The sequence below is a fragment of the Pogoniulus pusillus genome, chromosome 26, assembly GCF_015220805.1.
Source record: "Pogoniulus pusillus isolate bPogPus1 chromosome 26, bPogPus1.pri, whole genome shotgun sequence".
In the NCBI taxonomy this organism is placed as follows: domain Eukaryota; kingdom Metazoa; phylum Chordata; class Aves; order Piciformes; family Lybiidae; genus Pogoniulus; species Pogoniulus pusillus.
Window position 1 is genome coordinate 94,751 of NC_087289.1, and position 22,921 is coordinate 117,671.

A 22,921-nucleotide genomic window follows, 5' to 3' on the forward strand; every position below is an offset into this window, starting at 1 on the left:
AAGGAAGCAAGAGGAGAGGGAGGACGAGGGAAAGATGAAGTGGGATGGGGAAAGAGGAAGGGGGAAAGAGAAGGGAGGAAGGGGAAAGGCACTGGTCTGTGAGAAGGGGTAGAGGGCAACAGTTTTCAGCATCCACCTCTCAACAATGGCATCTGGAGGTGTGCAAAGCTCAATGCCAAAGGTAATGAGAAACTGGGGGAGTCATACGCAGCAGTGAGAGCAGGGCATCAGGGTGTGCAGTGATGGCATTGATGGGAGCAGGGCACCAGGGTGTCTTCTCCAGGCTGAACAACCCTAGCTCTATCAGCTTTTCCTCACATGGCAGGACTGCCAACCATCTGACCATTCTCTTGGCCCATCTCTGGACACATCTCTTTTGCTCAGCAGGGACACTGCAGGCGGTGCTCCAGGTGTGGTCTGACCAGCACTGAGCCCAGTGAGACAGTGACTTCTTTTTCTCTTCTGGTGATGCCCTTGGTGATGCACCAAGCGTCTTGTTTTTTTTTTTCACCACTGCAGCCCACTGTCCACTCATGCTGAGCTTGGCATCCACCAAGACTCCCAGGTCCCTTTCTAGAGGGCCAGATGGATCCCAGTCTGAGCCCCACTCCAGGGTTGGAAGCTCCATACATGGGAGTGAGCTTCATCCAGGAGGTCTGTCTGGGCAAGGGGCATTGGGAGCTGCCCACATCTACAGGTCTGACCTTGACCAGACCTGGGCCTGCAGAGATGGTCTGGGCACTCACATGGCAGGCATGGAGTCCTGCAGCCCCTCCCACCACCACCACTGCATGGCCTGGCTCCAGCAGGTGCCTGCTGTCAGCTCCTGTTGATACAACACAAGTTCAGAGCAGCTCTGCCCTGGCAGCCTTGGACAGGTAGGCCAGGACAGAAGGGTGATAGGTTGCCTTCATCTGGCACTGCTTGTGGAGGGATGCTGCTGGGACTGAGAGGGGTATGAGGGACCACAGCATTTTCCTGGCATGATCCACAGGCTGAGCATCTCTTGTCACTTTGCTGCATTGCCAAGAGGGATCATGGTGTGACTCAGTGCCTCAGCCTGGATCTGCCTTGTGGGCACACAATCCTCCCAGCAGCTCTCCCTGACAGAAGCCCAGCAGTGGTTCTTGTCAACACCCAGCTGCAGCTTCCCTCAGCCTGTTGTGCCCTGGCTCCCAGCCCTGCCCTCCCTGCCCGCGTTTTTTTACTCCTACTTTTAGCAGATTTGGAATGGTGCTGGAGCAGTCATGGTAGCCAGCACTTCCCACTGGCACAGCTGCCTCGGGGTGATTGTGTTTTGTGAGAACCAGCGGCTGAAGAATTTCCTGCCAACCTGCTGGAGGATGTCTGTGTCAGGGAGCCCTGCTTCCTCATAGACTATGTCAGGAACCTGGAAGCCTTAGAGTTGTCTCTCTGTGCCTCCAAAGATGCTGCTTCCATGGAGGTCACCCTGCAGATTGCTGGTGATGCCCAGTGTATACTGCCCTGTCAGTCCAGGGGCAACCCGGCCCGACACCACCTAGGGCTAGGACCTTGTTCTGTGGAAATGTTCTCACCAGGCACTGACTTGGAGGACTAGACCAGCACAGTTAGGTGTGATGGAGCAAGGAGGTGGTGCAGGGTGCCTGGCTCCAGTCAAAGTTCTCCAGCACCTGAAAGAGCTCCTTGTTTCAGCCATCATGAGCTGCCAACACTGCTTCCTGCTCCAGCCAGGTGCATACATTGGCATGGCACTTCCCCAGCCAGGAGCTGCCTCCAGCACAACCGGGGAACCCAGTTTGGTGGTGGTTCCTGTGCAAGTGGGCTAAGGCTTAAGTCCCCAGGCACGTGGCCCACCCAAAGCCTGCCCAAGTGAGCAAGCACCCTGCCATGTGCTAGTTCAGGCTTTATGCTCGGCTAAGAAGGAGGAGATGCAGACTTCTTCCTGCTGTCCCGTTGCAGCAGAATCATCTTGCAGTGTCTTCACTCTGGGCTGATGGTATCCTGCTTGGTGGATGGCAGCTCCATGAAGCTTTCACGGATCCCTGTGGTTAGTCCCCAGGAAGGGTTTGCTCAGGGAGTTGGTGTGTCTGGCTCATCCTAACCACCCTCCCATCTCTCCTGGCCTCTAAGTGCGCCTGCTGCCTGCAGTAGGATATCTGGAGGTCCAGCTGGAAATGCATCAGAGGTGGACAGAGACCTCGAGGCATGGGTCTGACTGTGCACACATGAGCCCCTGTTGACAGCAGCCCCCAGTGACAGCAGTTCCTTTCTGGGGAAGGAACTCTGGAAACTGTCATAAAGATCTCATTAGCTTCTTTGTCCATTTCTATATCCAAAAGTGCTTTTTGGATGAGATCTCAGACCTAATGGAAAGGGAAATGTGGGGGGACCTCATCTCCGAAGAAGTTTCCTAACATAGCCTCAGGAAGCTCATCAATCTCTCCTTCCTCCATAGCCAAGCCAGAGCCCTTCAGTTTGCTCTACCCTCGTAATCTGAGGCCTTTCCTCACCTGTTTTTCTTGGACCATGTAATTTTTCTTAGCACTCTTCATCTACCCAGTGACATGACTCTGTTTGGCTGCTCAGGGCTCCCTGCTGTGCCTACATCGATGGCTTCACCCTGAGCCCCCTTGGAGCAATGCTCCTTCCCCCAAAACCACCCCAGCAGAGTCTGGAGAATGGCTTTTGCTGGAGAACCACAAACGAATCATGGCTCTGGAAAGGGCTGAGTTGAGTGGAGTGTGCTGATGGGAATTGCGGCACAGACAGATCTGGTTTAGCCTGTGGGACTCACTGTGGTAAGCTAAACATGGTCAGACCCTCTTCTTCTGTGTGGCCTCAGCACCAAGACTGGCAGGACAACGCCATGGAGATCTCTGTGATGATCCACAGCAGCTGGAATTCTGTTCACTTTGACATTATCCCTGTGGTGAAAAGGTGTCAGGAGCTTCTTTGAAGGTAGCCTTGGGAAGGCCACAGAAGAGGCCCACTTCTTCGCTGGCTCTCCCCATTGCAGGAGGTGGGTGGCTTGGCTGCATGCAGAGTGAGGTGACCTTATGCTGAGGATCCTGCTTGGCTGGCAGCACTGCTGGGTGTGGGCAAAAGGGGAGTGGGAAAGTGGGGGGACATCTCAACAGGTGGGAGAAGTCACCCCCTTGTGATGACTAGACCCAGTGCTCTGTGCTGGGGAGAAAATCTCAGCCAGGTTTCAGACAGCTCAAGAAAAGAGGGAGAGGTGCAGCTGAAGAAGTCCTTGCAAATCGTTTGCAGGAGCTCAAGCCTGGTCATGTGGAGGGTGGCAGCTCTCAGATCCCTGCTTAGCCTTCAGGTGCAAACCTGGGTTTCTAGCAGCAGCAGCAGCAATGAGGTATCTCCCAGGGTGGGCTGCAGGAGGGAGAGGTGCCAAGGTGACACACGTCCGGCCTGCTGGCAGCTTGGCCTCAAGGAAGGGGCTGGACCAGCCCAGGCTTTGTTCAGGCACAATACGGTGCAGTCGCATGCACAGTCCCTCCTCGGGGTCCAGTCCACCCTCCACTCTGGGGAAGCATGCAGCCCTGCAGCCCTCCCCACTGCACACATGCGAGCAGGGAGCTCTTTTTGTCCACAGAGGACTGACAGGACCTGGATGTCTCTGTCTTCAGGCTCCTGGTGATTCTTGTGTGGCAGCATCAGAAGCCACCTGGTTTGGGCATTTTAGGATGAACTGGAAGTTACCCCCCACCTCCACACCCCCCTCCCCTCCGCCGAGCAGTCTGACACCTGGCAGATACCAGCTGCGGAGGCTGCAGGAGTATGGCAATTTTAGGGTATGGGGCTCAAGCCGAGCAGGGAACCCTCTCCCCTAAATCCTCTCCTGCCTCTGCTTAGTTTCATGGATACAGGATCCAGACAAGAGACTCCCCGGCATAGCTGAGCAGGACGCCACTGCTGCCCCATCTGGAAGACTCCAGAAGTGGAGGCACGCAAGGTGAGCTGCAGAGCCAGGGAGCAGCATGCTGGCATGTCACTTTATTGAGGAAAGCTGGCACCGGGGAGTGAGGGCATGTCTGCTGCAGCTGGGTAGGGTGCACAGTCTCTTGTTTCCTCTCACAGAGCTTGCCTTCAGAGCAGGTGTTTCAGCCCAGGGTACCTAATCTGAGGGGAGGATGGCTGGCATACTGCACTGCTGGGCTCTGGTACAGGGACAGCCGGGATTGATGGTGGTGGGAGGGGAGGGACCTGTTGTTCTATCCTGCATCCAGCCATCCGGTCAGCTTGCAGTGAGGGCTGCCATGCCTTGGGGCCGGGGAAAGAGGAGGAGCTGGGGGGCTAGGCTGTCAGAGTGAGGAATGACTCTGGATGGGGGACCCGAAGAAAGGCTTTTGAGTCACATCCTGTGTTTGCCGAGCTGTAGCCCTCACCTCCACGTCTCCTGCTCTTCCAGATTCTTTTTTCTGCTCTGGCTTGAATTGCACTGCGCAGTGTTTCCTGCCAGCATCTGAGGGAGGCAGTGGAGTCCCTCTGCTAGCCAGCTGCCTGCAGCTGGGCATGGAGGGAAGTGCTGGACCGTCTTGCCTGGCTCCCCCACCCTGTTGCAGGGCTGCTCACAGACTGCTGCGGCGGCAGCGCCCGAGGGCATCTCGCAGTGCACGCAGCAGACGGTCTACATTGCAGCTGGTCGAGTTGCAGCCCATGAGGCCGATTCGCAGGACCTGGGAAGAGAAGGGTGTCTGCAGCGGCCAACCCACTGTCAGCGGAGCGGCCAGTGGCAGAGCGCAGGCTTCCATGCAGAGCAGGGGCCGAAACAGGAGCGGCCATGTGCGCGGCTCGAGTGAGTGTGCGCAGCTCCCTGATCGCTCCTGCCTGACACGGGCTTCTTTCCAGGCCGTGTCACCCTGGTAGTGGCACTAGTGACATGCAGGGTTATGCAGGCACACATCTCCATGGCAGCAGCTGTGTGTGGTTAGGAGCCCCTGTGCACTGTGATGCATCTAGTCCCGTGCTTGGCATTTTCACCAGCCAGCAGCAGCTACTTGTGAGGTGTGCTGCTGATCGATGTGGCCACAGGTGGGTTCAGTGCCTGGCTGTGGTCAGTGGGAGGGGAGGATGCTGCCCACCTTGCCCAAAGACGGACCCAGGCCCCCGGCAATCTCGATGGCGTGGTTGTCCATGAGAAAGGCCACGATATCTTTCCAGGCGTAGCCCTTGGGCACCCTGACGGTGGTGATGGTGGGAAGTCTTGCCTTCTGGGGAAGAGAGAAACTCTGTTAAACATGCAGCTCCTGCTATGGCCTTGACCCCCAGCAAGCCTGTAGCCTGCCAGGAGAGGGCATTACTGTAAGGGGAGCTCTTTCTTAAGCATCAAAACCTTCCCAGGCACATCTTCATCCACTCAAGACCATGTCCTCCTCATCCTACCTCTGCACCACAGGGATGGGCTTGGCCCATACTCACCTCCTCCTTCACAAAGAGCTCAAGGCCCAGATCACGCAGGCCCTGGCACAGCTGGGCGCAGTTAGCCCGATGCTGCTCCCATGAGTTCTCCAGACCCTGTGGACAGAGAGGATGGAGAAGGTCATTGCTGCAGGGGGTGGACCTCTTGGCATCCACAATTCCCCCAAGCACTGTCAGTGCCCCCCTGCCTGGCTAGTGTTGCTCACCAGCTCTGCCAGCATGGCTAAGCCTTCTCGCAGGCTGAAGAAGCTGTTGATCGGTGCTGTGTGGTGGTACCTGCAAAACCAAGGGGCACCCAGGTGAGTTCAGTCCAGCCTGTGGCAGAGCAGCACTCCAGCTCATGATGGGCAGAGCTGAGGCATTACATCCTCCCTCTTCTTCAACCAGCACAGAGGGGATGCAAAGCTCCCAGGACCGCTTTGTGAGCAGCAGACAAGGTGATGTGGAGACAGGGCCTGAGCCCTGCAGGGCAGTCAGCCCCCGAGCTGGGCAAAGGCTGTGGGTAAGTGTGGCCGTGGCCTTCTGTCTTGGGACTGCCTACTCTCACCTCCGTGGCTCCCCATCACAGCCCCAGTAGTTTGCCAGCCAGCTCATGTCCAAGTAGAAGGATAAGGGCTTTGTCTTCCTCCTTATCATCTTCTCCCTGGCAAAGTAGAGTGCTGGGGAGAAGCTGGACCTTGGCCTCACCAGCTGTAGGATGGGGAGGGCACCCTCCTGTGGGAGGGCACCCCTAAAGCAGGCACAGAGGCTGGCCCCAGTGCCCATCACTGCCCAGGGATAGGTTGGGCTCTGACCATGCAGAGCTGCTGCTGGGTATGTGGGGTTGGAGCTGGAGGACAGCACAGCAAGGAGGGCTACAGTCTCCTCGCTGCCTTTCCCTCTAGTGGGACAGGGTTGCTCTTACCTGGCTCTCTCACTGAAGGAGATGAGGGCACTGCCAGGGGGGACGTTGAGGACTTTCTGAGACCCTGAGTACAGAGCATCAACCTCTGCTTGAGAGAGGAAAGAGCTGCTTTGGAAACTGGGATTCCCATCGGGAACATACCACACCCCCAGCCTGTCTGTGAGTGGTGAATGGGAAGCTCAGGGGGGCACATGCTGCAGGTCCTGCTGTGTTTGGCCTGCTTTGAGGAACACCTGTCATTGCTGTTTGTCCTCCGGAGAAACATGGGTGGTTGAGCTGACCCCACTGCCTACCCTGCCTTGCCCAGGAGTGAGCTCTCTTGCTCCCCAGGTGCCTCTGATGGCACTGTGTCTCTTACCCTGCTGGTCCATGAAGATGGGGGCTCCCCCAAGTGATGCCACTGCGTCTACAAGTAGCAGACAGCCATGCCTGTAGGAGTGCAAAGCTTGGCTTGATGTCTCTGCCACCTCCTCTTGCCACTCCTATTAGCCCAGCCCCCAAATTCTGGCTCCCCCAAGGCTGTTTCACTGATATCAACTGCTTCCAGCACAGCAGAGCCAGAGGAGAACTCAAGGCATGTAAATCCCTGCGCCCCAAACCCCAGTGGCAACCTTGGCATGCTGCCAGCCCCTGTAGGTGCCCACCATACACTGACCGGTGGCACAGCTTGCCCAGCCCCTCCAGCGGCTGCAGCACCCCCGTGGAGGACTCGCCATGGGTGATGAAGAGAACTGAGGGCTTGTGGTGCACCAGGCCCTGTATGAAATAGAGGGGAAGGTGACTACCTCCAGGGCTAGTTCATGCTCACTACCCCACACATGGCTGGCACTCACCTCCTCTATGTCCCACGGAGTGAAGTACTCACCCGGCGGCTTCAGCAGCTCATGGACATTGGCTCCTGGGAAGGATTTGGGAAGAGGGTGGTGAGGTTGGGCATACCTCCCACTGGGCAGCAATCTATTCCACAAGAGAGTCGGTCATGCATGAACCAGGAGCACAGCTGCCCAGCAGGGTCTGACCTCCTGCAGACTGGCCCAGTGGGAAAGCCACAACCACCATAAATGGAGAGACATGGCCCTGGAAAGAAACTCGGAGCACTTTCTGGCTGTGGAAGCCATGTCACTCGTCACTGCTGCTGGGGCTGAAGCCAGAGGTCGTATTCTGGCATCCCACCTGCAAGCCCATCCCCCTGAGCCCCATCAGCACCATACAGCTGTCTATAGCCTACCTAGTCTCCTGGCGATGTCGGCAGCACGTTGTCCCCAGATGCCATTGATGGCCACCAGTGTAGTGTCACCATGCTCCAAGAGGTTGAGGAGGGCAGCCTCCATGGCACAGTGGCCAGTGCCGCTGATGGCCAAGGTCAGCTGGTTCTGTGTCTGGAAGGCATACTGGATGCCTGCCTTGATCTCATCCATCACCTGTGGCAGCAGGACACCAGCTGACACCATTGTTGACCTCCTCATCCCAGCAGACCCCTTGTTGGAAGAGTGGGAAAGAGAAGGGGAGGAAGGCCAGGCTGAGTCAGCTCACCTGCAGCACCTCGGGGTGCATATGGCCCAGGAGCTGTCGGCCACCAGCAGCCAGGATACGGGGGGGCACATTGCTGGGCCCTGGCCCCAGCAGCAACCTCTCTGGCACAGTCAGGGGCCGGAGCAGCCCCTGGGGTGGGGGAACACGGAGTAGGCTGGCGGCCATAGTGTGACTTGCCAGCTTCAGGATCCGAGCCCAGAGCAGAGGAGCAGTGGAGGCTGCCCTCACAGCAGCCAGCACTGCACCACAGCACATCCTGTGCTGGCAGTGCCCAGCACCCCCATGGACCCTGACCCTGGGGCTTGGTGCCCCCCCGCCACTGGTCTGGACTCTGCCCCTGGCTGCCTCCTCAACCAGTTAATGTGCCACCAGCACTGCCCCTGCTGTCTCACCCCCCATGGTTTGGGGGTTCCCCTCTTGCTAGTGCTGCAGCAGGGGCGGTCTCCAGGCATGTCAGCCTCTGGGACTGGAAAACACTCATGCAGACATCATCCCTATGGCCTGCAGGGCACTATGGTTGATGGTTTCTAACAGTGTCGTAGCAGGTGGGATCCCTGCTCCTGGGTATGCAGGTGTCCTGTGGCATGGGGTGGTTGTGCTGAGACTGGCTTGGCACAGCTGCCACGATCACTCCTCCTCCAGCAGTACAAAGCTCTGCCAGCTGATCAAGGAACTGCCCTATAGAAGGACACTGGAAGACCAATGGATGTGATCTATCTGGACTTCTGTAAAGCCTAGTGCAGTGAAAACTGTTCTTGCCCATGGTGGCAGGGCTCGAACTAGGTGACCTTTAAGGTGTCTTCCAACCCAAACCATTCTATGAATCTATGAACGTTCTTCTCTCTAAACTGAAGAGATGTGGATTCGATGGGTAGACTGTCCAATGAGTAGAGAATTGGTTGGATGTTTGCATCCAAAGGGTAGTAGTCAACAGCTTGACGTCCAATGGAGATGAGTGACAAGTGCTGTCACTCAAGTGTCTGTATTAGGACCAATGCCATTCAATATCTTCATCAGTGATACAGGCAGTGAGACTGAGGCACTCTTGGCAAGTCTGCAGATGATACTATGCTAAGTGATGTGGTTGATAAGTCTGAGGGACAGGATGCCATCCAGAGGGACCTGGACTGGCTGGAGAGATGGGCTCAGAAGAACCTCCTGAGGTTCAATAAGGCCAAGTGCAAGGTTCTGCACCTAGGTCAGGGCAATCCTCAATATCAGTCTAGGCTGGCGGCGATGAGATTGAGAGCAGCTCTGCAGAGAAGGACTTCAGGTGCTGGTGGGTGAGAAGCTGGACAGGAGCCAGCAATGGGCACTGCCAGCCCAAGAGGCCAAGGGCAGCCTGGGCTGCATCCAAAGCAGCATGGCCAGAGATGGAGAGAGGGGATCCTGCCCCTCTGCTCTGCTCTGGGCAGGCCTCAGCTGCAGGGCTGTGTCCAGCTATAGGGGCCCCAACAGAAGGACATGGACCTGATAGAAAGTGTCCAGACAAGACCATCAAGATGATCAGAAGCCTTGAGAATCTCTTCTAAAAAGACAGACTGAGAGAGCTGTAGCTGTTCAGCCTGCGGAAGAGAAGGCTTCAGGGAGACCTTAGAGCTGCATTTCAATATCTGAAGAGAACCTACAGGAAAACTGAGGAATGACTGTTCATCAGGGCCTGTGGTGACAGGTCAAGGGGCAATGGTTTGAAACTAGAGCAGGGCAGGGTTATGTTGGATGCCAAAAGGAAGTTCTGCACAGTGAGGGTAGTGATACACTGGAACAGGTGGCTTAGAGAAGTGGTGGAAGCCCTGTCCTTGAAGGTGTTGCAGGTCAAGCTTAAGAGGGCCCTGAGCAACCTGCTCTATTTAGAGATATTCCTGCTGCCTGCAGGGGGGTTGGACAAGATGATCTTTAAGGGTCCCTTTCAACCCAAGCATTTTACACTTCTATGACTGTATAACACCTGGCCTAATGACAGCCACCTGGAGGAGAGAGGTCACTGGGATGGTTTGCACAAGGGCAGAGCCACAGGCCATGGCTACAGATTCCACTGCAGACAGCTGTGCTCGGCCTGGTTCACATGTCCTGGTGATGCCACAGGCCATATGTGCTTCTTCAGTATGCCCTGCCTGCTGCTGTCCACACATGTCCACAATCCACTGTATCATGCCCATCCTCTGGCATGTTCTCTGCCACCTGTAGTCAGAAATGCAAACCAGCTGCCTGCTGTCAGCTCCTGGTGGGTACAGGAGTGGGTCCCTGGCCAGAGATATCATTCAGTGAGCAAAGCTTTGGTCTTGAAATGACAATTATTGGGTGGAAACTCCTTCCAGTCTAGCATTGGTGACTGGAAGTCCTTCCAGAGCTATCACTGGTGACTGGTGGTGAAGACACCTTGAACAGGCACATCAGGCTGGCAGTGGTGCCAGGCAAGTGCACTTCTGCCCAGGCAGCTAGATGTCTGAGAGCAGCTGGGAGCCATTGTGGCTGACACCACATTTGGATGATGGAGACTGTGGTTGAGCTGGAGGCTTCTGCCCAGTCATCTACCAAAGTAAGGATTGTAAGTCCTGATGTCCTAAGGCGTTCCAAGCCAGCCCCTCATTCTGTGCCCCAGCCATGTCCTTCTCTGGCTGGGAGGACTCTCACTGCTGGTGTTGCTGCCAGACACCCATGGCCTGCTGAAAATGGTCTCTAAGACACTGGCAGGAAAGATTCGCTGGACACCTACCACCATTGTGGTGGGCGGAAGGATGAGGACCTCTCTGCTGCCTGTCTTCCAGGGAGACTTGTGGAAAGGCTGGGGCAGGGAGGGGACATGTGACCTCGTGGCTGGCCTGGAGGGGCAAGGGAGGATGTGCTGCTGGAAACAGCTGGCAGCAGTGGCATAATCTGCTTTCCACCATGGGCCTCAATTCCCCAGCGCAGATGGGCGGGAGCCTGACGTGTCGTCCCGGGGCTGCGGGGTGGGGGGCTGGCCGGGCCGGGGGCTGAAGCAGTCCCACACCTTGGATGGATGCAGGCAGACGAGGGCTGCCGGAGCCTGGGGCCCCAGCGCTGGCTCCAGAACGGGGATCACGGTCCTGGCAGGAGACCCAGGGGAGACAGTTCCAGAGGCAGGGTGCCGGCGAGACCGGGGTACTGCGCCCGGGGAAACCGGGCTGGGGGCAGGGGGGGAGGTCGGTTGCCGGGCGACGGTTGCCAGGTGGCCTGAGGACCTCGCCCCTGCCCGCGCCCTTGCAGCCGGTTCCGCAGCGCGGACCAGGGATGGGGGGTGGGATGCGCTGACGTCACCGCTCCATCCCCAGCTCGCGTTATCTCGTTCCCCCTCTGCTCTCGGGCGGCGGCGGCCAACCAACATGCGGGGCGGGGCGGGGCGGGCGGGGACCGCAGGGGCGGGGCTGCCTCCATCCGCACCGGCACCGCACCAGTACCGGCACCGCACCGCTTGGCGTGGCTCGGCTTCATGCCTGCGCCCTCCAGCCGCGGCTGAGCGCTGAGCTCCGCCGAACCGGGCACGGGCACGGGCACAGACACAGGTAGGGTCGGACGGCACGGTACCAGACGGGGCAGCCTCGCCACTACGGACGCTGCAGGAGGAGCGGTCCTAGCGCTGCCGTCCCTCTCGGTCCCGACAGCAGCGAGGCGTGGGGGGAGCGATACGCCCCTCCGGGAGTCCGGCGGGGCTGGGGGCCTGCTGCTGGCCGCCATTTTACGAGGACCACCGAGGTGCGGGGAATGAGGCCGGGACGGGGAGGGCTTCCCTCGGGTCCGCATCGCGGCCGGCAGCGGGTGCCTCCCTGGCTTCCAGAAGCATCGAGCTTCGGGCGGGGGGGGGGCTTGCTGGGAACGAGGCGACGCCTCTGCAGCCCCGCTACCCGCCTGGGGCGGGGAAGGAGAGGATGACGTCCCTGCAGCCTGTGAGAGGGAGCACAGGGAGCCCTTGTCACCTCCGAGGCAGCTCCGCTGTCCCCTGAGGGCAGGTGTCTCTGTCCGTGAAGCGGAGACATCTTTAGCGGTGCTGAGCAGCACCAGTGTTTGAAGGTGCCCCCGAGGCTGTCGCGGCGTCGGGGTGGGCTTGCAAAACGGCTGCCAAGCCGAGGCTTTTGCTTGCTGCTGCTGAGCTTGCACTTGGGGGCAGCTAGGCAAGGGCTGCCATGTCACTACGGACCAGCGCTGATGGCTTGTCGTTGGAGGATGAGGTGGTCTCTGGGTGGAGGGGCAGGTGCAGAGCCCTGTGCTTGGGCACCCTGGCTCCCAGGGAGGAGCCCTACACCTGCCCATTGTCTTCCTCCTCCCGCATCAGTCAGCATCTCCTCTCCTGGACCTTACAGACCTCCTCTGTGCTGGAGTTGCCTGCCTGCTTAGGTCCCACACCTCCAATGCAGGGCTTGGGGAGAACCATCTGAGCATCAACCTTGCCACCCCGTGGCCATCCTTTCACACCCTAGTGCCCAGAGCAGCCCCTCAGGTGGTGGCCTTGGTGACACAGAGAATTGGAGGGAGATACAGTAGACTTCCTCCCAGGGTGCAGTCAGGGATGTGGTAGTCTCTGCCATCCCCACACACTGCTGTTGACCTCCATTTTGAATGGGAGGTTGCAGCTGGTGCTGACACTACCACGCCCTTGCCTGCCTATGTATGGTCAGAGCTGCAGCCCCCAAAACCTTGAGGGGTGCTGGGACCTGTGTTCCATCCCCCATGCCTGGCTGCCCAACCCTCTCTGTATTCAGCCACGCTGGTAACCTGTCAGAACTCACACTGCCTTTTACATGCAGCTTTTTCCCTGCCGTGGGTTTTAGCATGCAGAAAAGAGGATGAAGAGAACAGATGACAGAGTGGCCTTGCCTTTATAGCAGGGACAGGGAGCTGGCTGGCAGCAAGTGGAGGTGGTGGAGGTGTTTAAAAAGAGTCTGGATGAGGCACTTTGTGCCATGGTTTAGTTAATTAGAAGGTGTTAGGTGATGGGTTGGACTCGATGATCTCTAAGGTCCTTTCCAACCTGATTAGTTCTGTGATTCTGTGATACATCCTTGCATAGTAGGACATCAGTATAAGTAGAACCAACTGCAAATTTAATCCACATTGAACTCTCAACAAGCTTCAAACACTGCCCTGAAGCTTGGGGGTGGATGTGAGGTGAGGAGACACAGGGCAGACAGACATAATGGCATCAGGGAAGCAGAGGGGATGAATTTCAGCTGGGGATGGTGGGACTCGTGCCCCTGCCCCATGCTGTCCTCCAGGCTGCTTCCTCGGCTGCTGGTGCCGCTCTAGGGAAAACTGCACCGTCACGGTCCCTTGCCCTTGCCCTGTGCAGGGCAGGACGCAAGTGAAGAGCTGCTGCTGAGATTTGCTGTCAGGCACAGATGGTGGCTTGTCATCTGGGCCAGCTGCCTCCAGAGTCCCTCACTGTCCCTGTTGCCCCCAAACAGCAGGCAGGTTCCCACCGTCTGAGATGAGGCTGGAGGGGCCCCAACGAGGGGTGCAGGTGAAGGGCTCATTAAACCAAAGCTTATCAGCAGTTGCGGGCACCATGGCTCGAGAGCCACAGCCAGATGCAGTGATCATCCTTGCCACTGAGATGACTTGGGGATGCTCTCAGACAAAAGGAGAAACCCAGCTCTTGATCTGCCGGAGCTGCCTGTGGCCCCAGGAAGGTGGCCTCTGACCCATGCTGTGCACAGGGAATGCGGAGTCCTGCCTGTGCCGGCCCATATTAGCAATCTCCCAAGCCTAGCGTCCTGCAGCAGAGGCCGGGCTGCATGGCATGTCCCTGCCGCATCCTTAGGGAAAGGCTGCTGCAGGCGGCACTTGGGGACAATGCTTCCTGCCCGCTGGCCACCTCATAGCCATGGCAGGGAGGGCTGTCAGTCAGTAGCTCTCGTTAGCTAATCTCTGCCCAGTTAATCTTAGCTAATCCACTTAATCATTGCTCTCTATGCCTTTTGCTCATCACCAGGGGCTAGTGGATGCGTCAGTAGGGATGGGCAGAGCACAGTGGGCTGCACAGAAAGTGCAGAAAGAGATGCCCTGCAGAGCTGGGGACAGGCTTGGATGTGCCCGCTGACACCATGGCCCCACTGACTCTGCTGTCCTCCTATGCTGTCTACTTCATGGGTGGGAGTGACCCAGGGAGGAGACAGAGAGAGGGAGCAGGGAGCATGGCCGTGGTGCTGGCCTGGCCCGCTCCCAGTGAAAGGCTGATAGCAGCCTATTGAATTTCTCTCGATGGAGGATTAAGCAGGCGGTGGCTGGCTGTCCCCAGGCAGAGCGGGGTGGCTGGGTTGGGCTGCCTGCCTGCCCCTGCCCTGCGTGTCCACAGCCTGTCTGCAGCAGGCTGTTCCCTCTCTCTGTGGACAGTGATGTGGGTGCTGGCCCTGGCTAGTGGTGCTGCCATGTCAGTGTGGGCTGCAGGTCCAAATCCTCACCAAGACAGGAAAGTGTGAACTGGAGGAAGGAGCAGAGGCTCAGGAAGAAGCTGAGCTGGGTGCATGGTGCTGCCTGGGGTCTTTACACTGCTGTGGCAGAGGTGGGCCAAGAGAGCTGCTAGCAAGCAGAAAAGAAGCTGCGCAGTGCTGGCTGAGGAGGCTGGAGGGAGTGGATGGAGACCGAAAATGGAGCCAAGCTTGCAGCTCTGCAGCAAGGAATGTGGGCAGGGAGAGGAGCCCATGGTGCCGTGCTAGGTGAGCCAGATTGGCTTGCTGGGAATACACCGGGATGTGGGCAGCAGGATAGCCTGGAGAGAGAAAAGGTTCTGCTGAAGAGGAGGCTTTTCACAGCCAGCGAGGGTGGGCTGGGGGTGGTGCTGGTGTAGAGCTGATCAGGCTGTCCTGGCAGCAGGGGTCAAGCAGCCACCGATGGAGGGCATGCAGCAAGGCAAGACATGATGTCTAGAAAAGTGGGGTGAAGGAAAAACTGGAGCTTCTTTGTGAGAAGTGGTAGGGCTGGGGGGGCTGTGATGCAAATGGCACGAGGGTGGAAGGGGAGCAGGGCAGCAGTCAGCCCTGGAGGTGGTGGGGTTGCTGATGGATGTGCTGGCCTGGTGATAGTGTCTCCGCTGAGGGCTGTGCTGCAAGGTAGGAGCCCGGGGACCTGACCCATCCACTTTGCATGTCTTGGAGCTGGAGAAACTAAAAGAGTCTGGGGGAGGAGGGGGAAGCATTTGACGGGCAGTTTTCAGGTACTGCATGGAATTTATCCTGAAAACGGATCCATTGTTCCTGATCACCATCAGTGCCACAGGGTGGGGCAGCTGGAGCTGACAGCCTTGTCAGGATGCAGTGCTTCCATCCAGGAACACATTTCATGGGAAAGACACCTTGTTTATTGCTCTTTGGCAAGGAGTCTTGGTTCATTTTCCTTTTCTCTCCCATCTGAGAAAGCAGGAGAGTGGGGAGGGCAGAGGCCTGTTGGCATGCAGCAGCCTGCTCGCTGGCTCAGGGACTCTCTGTCAAACACTCACGCAATGCTCACTCAAGAAAATGTGGGAGCAGGTGCTCGGACTGGTGGGATTTAAGGGTGGGATTGCTGGCTAAGCACACTGGGAGCTTCAGTGACTTCTCAGCAGGGCAATGAGAGGAGGGTTTGGGAATAATGTGAGATTTGTCCTCCTCTTGCTGCCAGGGATGCAGTCTTGCTTATAAAACAGGTAGAGCATTTTTGAAAGACAGCACTGAGCTTATCATACTTTCTAGCTGCAGAGTTTTCCACTGAGCCATGAATATACCTGCCTTTTTTTGCAGAGCATATATTGGTTTTCTTTCCACCTCCTTTGGATACAAAACCAGAGCTGTCAAAGAGCAGTTAGTTTTTAAGGCATCCCCTTCTCTTGGGACACTTTCTATTCTGTGGATTTATGGTTTTTTTCCTCATGTGGTTTTCATTTCCACCCTAGGAAAACCCATCTTGTGTCAGGACCCACTGTTCCACTTTCTTCTCAGGTCTGTGTAACCAGGGCTGTGTCTGATCTCCTCCATATAGCAGAGAGCATCCTGCTGACAAAGGCCCATTTCAGAAAGGTGCAGGGCATTTGCAAGCACCCTTGCAGGAATCCTGCTGGCAGGGATGCCAAAGAAGCTGATGACTGCCCATGCTGTGGGGTGCTGAGTTCCCACGCCGCTGGCAGAAGCCAAGGAGCAGGAGATGGGCAGGAAAGGGGATGGACTGTAGAAGTCAGAAATTGATTTTGGCAGGGCTGGTTCCAAAGGACCCACTGCTCAAGGGAAGGACCCCAGTGTCCTTTTCAGTGCTTGTGAGGTTTAACTGGGGCTTGTGAAAGGTGGGAGTGGCTGCAGAAAGCCTGCACAGGGCTGCTGGGATGAAGGATGGCTCTGAGAAGTGTTAAAGAGCTGTTTGGTTCATCTTGTGAGTTTGTGATAAATGATTTAAAAAGGAGTGGAAAAATGCAGGTGACCTGGGAGCTCCAGTGGGGTGCAACTGGCAGCAACTTGCTGGCTGATGCCGCTCCTGCTGCCTCTAGGCTTCTGCTTTTGCCAGGAGCTGAATGAGAGGCAAATACCAGTGGCTGTGTTCAGCAGCTGCCTCCTTTCTCACATGAATGCTATAGTTTTCCTGCCCCTCCTCCATATGGTCCTGCTGCCTGGTCCCTGCTCTGCTGGGGCTGGAGCACAGGCAGGAGGCTTCAGTGATGGACAGGGGCTTGCTTTCAGGTGAGGGTCTTCCTGCCTGGCACTCTGGGATGCAAATGCTGCTCCGTGGGGTCATGCTGATGTTGACAGTGCCAATGTGTCCCTCTCCGCTGCTGTGGGTGCCCACTGAGTGATGCTGCAGGGTGGTGGAAGCGACGGGTGCAGCCCTAGGGTAAGGGCAGGGATGTCCTCTGGGATTCACCAGGGCGTCCTGACTTGAGTTACGAGGGGTAAGTGGGAGAGGCCAAATGCAGGCAGACTGGGACAAAGCAAATGATCCCCTTTCTTTCAGAGCATGGGAGCTTGCATCGCACAGACTCTCTGTTCATGTTTCCAGTTCAGCCATGAGGTGGGGCCTGGGGCGTGAGCTTTCCTAACCAACCTTCTTTTCTTCTCCCCTTGCAGGACAGCCACTGCTCCCTGCTAGCAGGACTCCCCCCAGCTGGCGCCATGGCAGGAGCGTCAGTGAAAGTAGCAGTGCGTGTCCGGCCCTTCAACTCCCGGGAGATGAGCCGGGAATCCAAATGCATTATCCAGATGTCAGGAAGCACCACCAGTGAGTGCCACTGTTGGGGGCTAAGGGGCTTGGAAAGGTTTTGGGTGCTGCCTGGGGAGGAGTGCTCACGGTCTGGCCTCAGCAGTGAGCATTGGGTTGCTGGGATCTCTGGTGTTGTTTGGAGGAGAGCATCTAGGGGTGTATGTCACCTTTCCCAGAGAGGAATGCAGTCCTCCTGTTGAAACAGTGGTGGTGATGTCCACGTGGCACTGAGTCCTTGGGTTTTGGTGATGCTGAATGGGGCAACATTCTGGGGCAGGCAATGAAGGAAGAAGAACCAGAAGAACCTGAGGATGCTGATGTGTGGACATGGGTTTCAGGGTGCTTGGCTGGTAGCTGCCTGCCCAAATGTAGCAACTATGCACTGGCCAGTGAGTGACTGATGACAGCACTGTGTGGCTGAGTGCCATGCACTGTGGCTTGCTGGGACCCATCCCTGCTTCCATGGGGCCTGAAGCTGCAACACAAGCAGGATGGAGGGGGTGGAAGCATGATTTGCCAAGGGAAGAGTGTGCTTGAGAAGTGGGGATGTAGCATGGAGGCTTGGGGTCAACTGTCCTGTCAGGAGCCTGTCTGGCATTTGCCCCTCTTAATAATGGCTTCTGGAAGTACAGGGTGGGAGAAGTATTTGAATTCCTCCTCTTTGGATCTGGAAGCCTCCAGATGGGGCAGTGTCTAAAATAGCTCCCTCCCTGCCTGTCTGCCTGGGGCTTGCTGCGTCACTGGCGCTGGTGGGTGAAACACCGGCGCCAGCCACCCCCGCAGTGCGCACTGCCGGGCTGCCATGACAACCCGAGTGGGGAGGGAGAGTAGGGCACCCAAGCATCCAGTGCAGCTCTCTGACCCTGCTGGGTCCCACATTCACCTTAGCCCTGGGGGAGCAGGAATGAGGGAATCCGGGAGGCAATGCCTGCTGTTTTTTGGCATGCTGGGGGAGCTCTCCCTGCCTGGCTGTGTAGGCATGCTCCATCTGCCTGCCGTGTGGAGCTGCTGCCCTTGCAGCTTTCCGGCCCCAGGCGGCAGGTGGGGAGATATCCCTTCTGGCCCTGACTTGCAGGGAGAACCCGGCATGCCCCAGGCCCAGTCAGGAGCATTGGGCATCTCTCACCTCCACTATGGCTGTGTTTCCCTAGGGTGATCTGCCCCTGCCCATCCTGCCGCCCCGGCTTGCTCTGCAGCACCCGACAGTGTCCCAGACCCTGCCCAAGAGGGCTGGCAGGGCTGTGGGCAGGGGCAGTGTCCCAGCCAGCCCTTTGCTGACAGCAAGGCTTTTCCTCTATGAATGGACAAACTGCCAGCTAATCCCTTCAGCTGGGGGCGTTGGGTGCCAGGGGAGCTCTGGTGCCTGCTTCCTCTGGGGCCAGGGGGAGGCAGGAGGATGGCAGTAGTGTCGCCTGCTCCCCTTGCAGAGCAGGACTCTCTCAGCCCCCAGCTTCTCACAGAAAGGCCAAACATAAATGTGTGAGGGGGAGGGGGGCAAGAGCAAGATTCCTCCTGCTTTGGTTTCTTTGCAGAGTGCCCTGCATGTATCAAGGCAGGGCTGGTTGTGCTGCCTAAAATTCTTTGAGCCTTGTGGTGGACAGTGGGGGCTGGGAAACAGGACAGGAAGGGGTCAGCCCTTCTCTGCCCTCCTTTTCTCCTCACATATAAAGCCGCCACCTCCTCAGCTCACTGTGCCACAGCTGGCTGCCTGCCTGCCGACACTGCTGCTTTGTTCTCCTGGTATCCCTCCCCTCTCTGGGGACCAGCCTGGGCACCAACACCCAGGCCCCTCTCCTGGCAACTCTTGTCAGGATGGCAAGAAAGGCGCCATAGCTTTCATTCCAGGAGAGCATTAATATGCTCTGGCCAGAGCTGTGCCTCCACAGGCTTTAAAACATGGCCAATATTTTCTCTCCTGTGCATCTTGGGTTCTATGATTCTCAGTGCTTGCCCACTCTGCTGTCTCTTTAGGGCAAGGACCAAGGTCATCTCCAGATGTTTTCCTCCTCCCCCTCTTGACTGTATGTCTGTCTCCCTTTCTCCCTCCCTTTTTTTTTTTTAAATCCCCTTTGGCCAGAGCAGGACTCCTTTGCAGCAGCTTTGCAGAAGCCCTGAGATGCCTGGTGACCGGAGAGGGAAAGTCCCAGCAGCAGCGTCTAAAGCTGCGGTGGCCGAGAAGTGGAAATGGAAGGGACATGGGCAGAGCATTCAGCTGGGGGATGGGAATCCTGCTCATCTCAGCGTGCTCCCTTCTGCCCTGTGAGACACAGGGCAGCAGAGCAGCTGCAGCTGAGATGCTCAGAGCCACTTGGCACCATCCTCAGCTGCTCCTCTGCCTTGTGCCTGGCATGGACTGGCACTGGGATGCAGAACAGCTGCCTTGTGCAACTGCATCCTGCCCATTCCTGGTTTTCCATTTTTTTGGGTGGTGATGCTCCTGTTCACTCTAATGAGGGTCGCCTTTGCAGGGCAGAGAAAGATCTGAGCTGGGGGGAATGTGTGGCATGGCAGAGCTGCCAGATGAACCTTGGGAGCTATGGGAGATGCTCCACCTGATTTCTTTCACGGTCTCTGCACTTTCTTGTTTTTGGCACAGCCACTCACATGCCCTCAACACCCCAGTTAGGCACCATCAGGGATGGGCAGTCCCTGTGACTGTCTCTGTGACCCTGAAAGGCCAGGAGTGCTTTCAGTCTGGATCTCAGCAGGGATCTCCCTGTTAGCATCTGCAGGATGGACAATTGCTGCAGAGATGTCACTTCCCAGCCCATTCTCCTGAGGCAGCAGCTCTGGCTGTGGTAACGATTCTGCCCTGGATGCAGGAGGCCAGGGGCCAGGCAGGTGAGGAACTAATGCCCAGCTCTTCTTTGGTGCTGGAGCTGGCTCCTGCCTGCAGCAAAGGGCATCCAAGAAGCACCATGCTGCAGTTTTGAGGTCGGGGCTGGATTCTGATCCCACTTCCCACCCTCCCTCTGCCTGTCTTGCTGCCTTTGCAGGCAGGGATAGGCAGGTCTCAGGCCAGAAGTGGTGCATCCCTTCCAGGGAAGAATCTGTCACAGAATCACAGAACCATAGAACTGATTAGGTTGGAAAAGCCCTCTAGGATTATTGAGTCCAGCTGTCAACTCACTAAACCATGTCCCCATGTGCAATGGACACAGGTTTCTTGATCACCTCTAGGGACGGGCTCTCCGCTACCTCCTTGGACAGCCTGTGCCAAGCCCTGACCACTCCTGCAGCAAAGAAATTTTCCCTTATTTCCAACCTAACCCTTCCCCAGCACAATTTAAGGTCGTTTCTTCTCCTTCTAAAACCTCAGACTAGGGAGCAGAGCCCAACCCCCACCTGACTCCAGCCTCTTCTCAGGGAGCTGCAGAGAGCAATAAGCTCTGCCCTCAGCCTCCTCTGCTCCACACTGCACACCCCCAGCTCCCTCAGCTGCTCCTCCCCAGCCCTGTTCTCCAGACCCTTCTCCAGCTGTGTTGTCCTTCTTTGGACCTACTCCAGCCCCTCAATGTCCTTCTGGGAGTGAGGGGCCCAAAACTGAATCCAGTATTTAAGATATGGCCTCACCAGGGCTGAGTCCAGGGGAAAAAACACTGCCCTGGTCCTGTTGACCACAACACTGGTGATCCAGGCCAGCATGCTGCTAGCCTTCTTGGCTACCTGGGCACATGCTGACTCCTGTTCAGCTGCAGTCAACCACCATCCCCAGGTGCTTTTCTGCCAGATAGTGGTGGCAATGAATGAGGACTTTGGAGCAGAGGGCGCCTGTGTGCTTAATGCAATACATCAGGGCATCTGGCTTCACAGGGAGTGGTCTGCAGCATTCCTGGAACTGTTTGGGAATGTCCCAGCCTGAGTTCAGAGCAGATGCAAATCCTGGCCAAACAGTGGTCCTGAGGCAGGGCAAGGTTGGGGCTGCAGGGAATGGAGCTCTGTTGGCCTCCTCATCCTTGGCAGTGGCAGGGAGCATCTGGAGGCTGCGGGCACAGGAGCTGTACTGTGCCAGACTGCAAGGTCATTCCAATGCCACCTAATATAGCTGGTGGCTGGATCTTGTGATCACCCCTCTGGTTTGGGTTTCTTCTGATGCATCTATTCTTGCAGAAAAAAGCCACGCTGCAAACGCTTTACAGGAGGGAGCAGAAAAGTCAGCGAATGAGGAAGAGAATGCAGTCTCCCATTTCCATGGCAACGTCCTTTACACCAGAGGATGGGAAAAAGCAGGCTCTTATTTCCACCGTTGAGAGTCCTTAGTCACCCTGCTGGGGCTAGGTATCAAAAAGGAGGCTCAGGGAAGGGGAGGCAGGAGGCAGGCACAATGCCAGGGTGTCTGGCTTTGGGTATGTCTCCTCCCACTGTGGGGTGGAAGAAGGCTGTGATCCTCCTGTGTGGGTCTGGGCTCTTGCTGAAACAAGAAGGAGCCTGAAGGATGGAGCTATGTCCGCCACATCATGCTCAGCCTGACATTTAGGCAAGGCTCTGCCCTGATCTTGGGCTGGTGCAGGCTCTGCTGGACATGATGCCCTATTGCAGTCCTCAGATTCAAGGGCCTTTGGATGACAAATGTAGCATGAAGCCCACTGCTGCATCAGGAGATTCCAGAAATGCAGAGAGTAGAGAATTTCAGAAATCCTCTCAGAAGTCCTTTATCAGAGCATTGTGAAATCCCCAGCACTAAGAGTCCTAGAGCATCCTTACCAGAAGTGGTCCCAGCAGCCCTTAACAGAGGAAGCAGCCAGCAGCAGCAGCAGCTCTCCTGAGTATATCCCTAGCAGCCACCCTGGCAGTGTCCCGAGCGCCCATCTACACTATTGCTCAGAGCAACTGCTGAAGTACTCTTTCCTATCACAGCCATATATATAACCTAAAGCAGGTTCCAGTCAGAGATTGCAGCCTGTAAGAAGAGTTGGTTCTGCAGGATGTTGCTGTTTTGTCCTTTGCCACACGTAACTGGTCAGCCAGAGAAGGTTTCTCAAGCCCACGTGCCCCGCACCTGTAAGCTCTTATCTGCAGAGCAGCTGCTGCGCAGTGCCAGGACTATTTCTGCCAGGACTATTGGAGTCTGTTGGCTCTGAGCCCACCCGTGAAGCTGGAGGGTCTTGGTCCCACTCTCCAGGACTGCTTTGTATTGAACCCCACCACCCTTCTCTTCTTGTGAGAGGGACATGGGTGGCAAGGTCATTGCAGGCAGTTGGGTGGCCTCACACTCCCATCTGTTTGCCCCTAGCTATCCTGAACCCGAAACAACCCAAAGAGACGCCAAAAAGCTTCAGCTTTGACTATTCCTACTGGTCCCACACCACGGTAAGTGGTGGGAGATGTGAGCCCACCTGGAATGCAGGGCTGCTCTGGGGAGAGGCAGGAGGACCTTCTTGCCAATTTTTCCTTGTCCTCTTCTCTGCAGCCTGCAGACATCAACTATGCATCTCAGAAGCAAGTGTACCAGGACATAGGTGAGGAGATGTTGCAACATGCCTTTGAAGGCTACAATGTCTGCATCTTTGCTTATGGGCAGACAGGTGCTGGAAAATCCTACACCATGATGGGGAAGCAGGAGAAGGACCAGCAAGGCATCATCCCACAGGTACCACCTGGTCTCAGCAGGATGCCCAATGGAAAAGCGGTGTGAAGAGGGGAGCAGGGCAGAAGAGTCAGGCTTGGCTAAGGTGTACCACAGTCCTGCCGTGGCATTGACCTAGCATGGCTCTGGTGCAGGGTGGAGGGAGAAGTTGGGTCATGCTGAGCTGCTCCGAGCCTGGGCGAATTGCAGTCTGGCTGCACAAGGCCAGTAGCTGCGGGCAGCAGGAGACCCAGCACTGAGCTGTTGCTGACTATTCTGGCCAAGAGCTGCTGGATGCTGGCTCAGTGGTGTGCCAGGGCAGGCCTCTG

At 56.9% G+C, this 22,921-nt stretch overlaps 3 protein-coding genes across 24 annotated transcripts in view; 2 read left to right on the top strand and 1 right to left on the bottom strand.

The window, feature by feature from the left end:
• The first annotated feature begins 1,129 nt into the window (after positions 1-1,129).
• Positions 1,130-3,029, top strand: MAB21L4 (mab-21 like 4). The gene is given in 5 exon segments (XM_064165766.1): positions 1,130-1,323; positions 1,326-1,591; positions 1,593-1,799; positions 2,825-2,928; positions 2,930-3,029. Coding segments are annotated over 5 exon segments (753 nt in total). The 5' UTR covers positions 1,130-1,247.
• A 926-nt stretch (positions 3,030-3,955) lies between these two features.
• AGXT (alanine--glyoxylate aminotransferase) lies at positions 3,956-12,270 on the bottom strand. Its single transcript, XM_064165756.1, has 11 exons — positions 11,399-12,270; positions 7,548-7,797; positions 7,153-7,217; positions 6,975-7,075; positions 6,678-6,748; positions 6,320-6,404; positions 5,963-6,058; positions 5,622-5,691; positions 5,416-5,511; positions 5,079-5,207; positions 3,956-4,673 (listed from the first exon to the last, which is right to left on the bottom strand). The coding sequence occupies exons 1-11, from the start codon at positions 12,119-12,121 to the stop codon at positions 4,566-4,568; spliced, it is 1,794 nt and encodes a 597-aa protein (XP_064021826.1). The 5' UTR covers positions 12,122-12,270; the 3' UTR covers positions 3,956-4,565.
• Positions 11,242-22,921, top strand: part of KIF1A (kinesin family member 1A) — a 42,999-nt gene continuing 31,319 nt past the window's right edge. For all 22 annotated transcript variants that reach the window (XM_064165732.1, XM_064165733.1, XM_064165735.1 and 19 more), the window contains exons 1-4: positions 11,242-11,376; positions 16,894-17,044; positions 22,260-22,336; positions 22,437-22,616. In XM_064165732.1, coding sequence (XP_064021802.1) covers positions 16,939-17,044; positions 22,260-22,336; positions 22,437-22,616 — 363 coding nt within the window. In that variant the 5' untranslated portion in view covers positions 11,242-11,376; positions 16,894-16,938. The remainder of the gene's footprint in view (positions 11,377-16,893; positions 17,045-22,259; positions 22,337-22,436; positions 22,617-22,921) is intronic.

Bases quoted from the DNA above. Each gene is read 5' to 3' on its own strand.
- AGXT (XM_064165756.1), bottom strand. From the start codon at position 12,121: ATGGGCAGGTGTAGGGCTCCTCCCTGGGAGCCAGGGTGCCCAAGCACA. The intron at 6,405-6,677 runs GTAAGAGACACA...TCTCTCAAGCAG, and splicing joins CATCTTCATGGACCAGCAGG to AGGTTGATGCTCTGTACTCA. The intron at 4,674-5,078 runs GTGGGCAGCATC...TTCTCTTCCCAG, and splicing joins TGGGTCCGTCTTTGGGCAAG to GTCCTGCGAATCGGCCTCAT.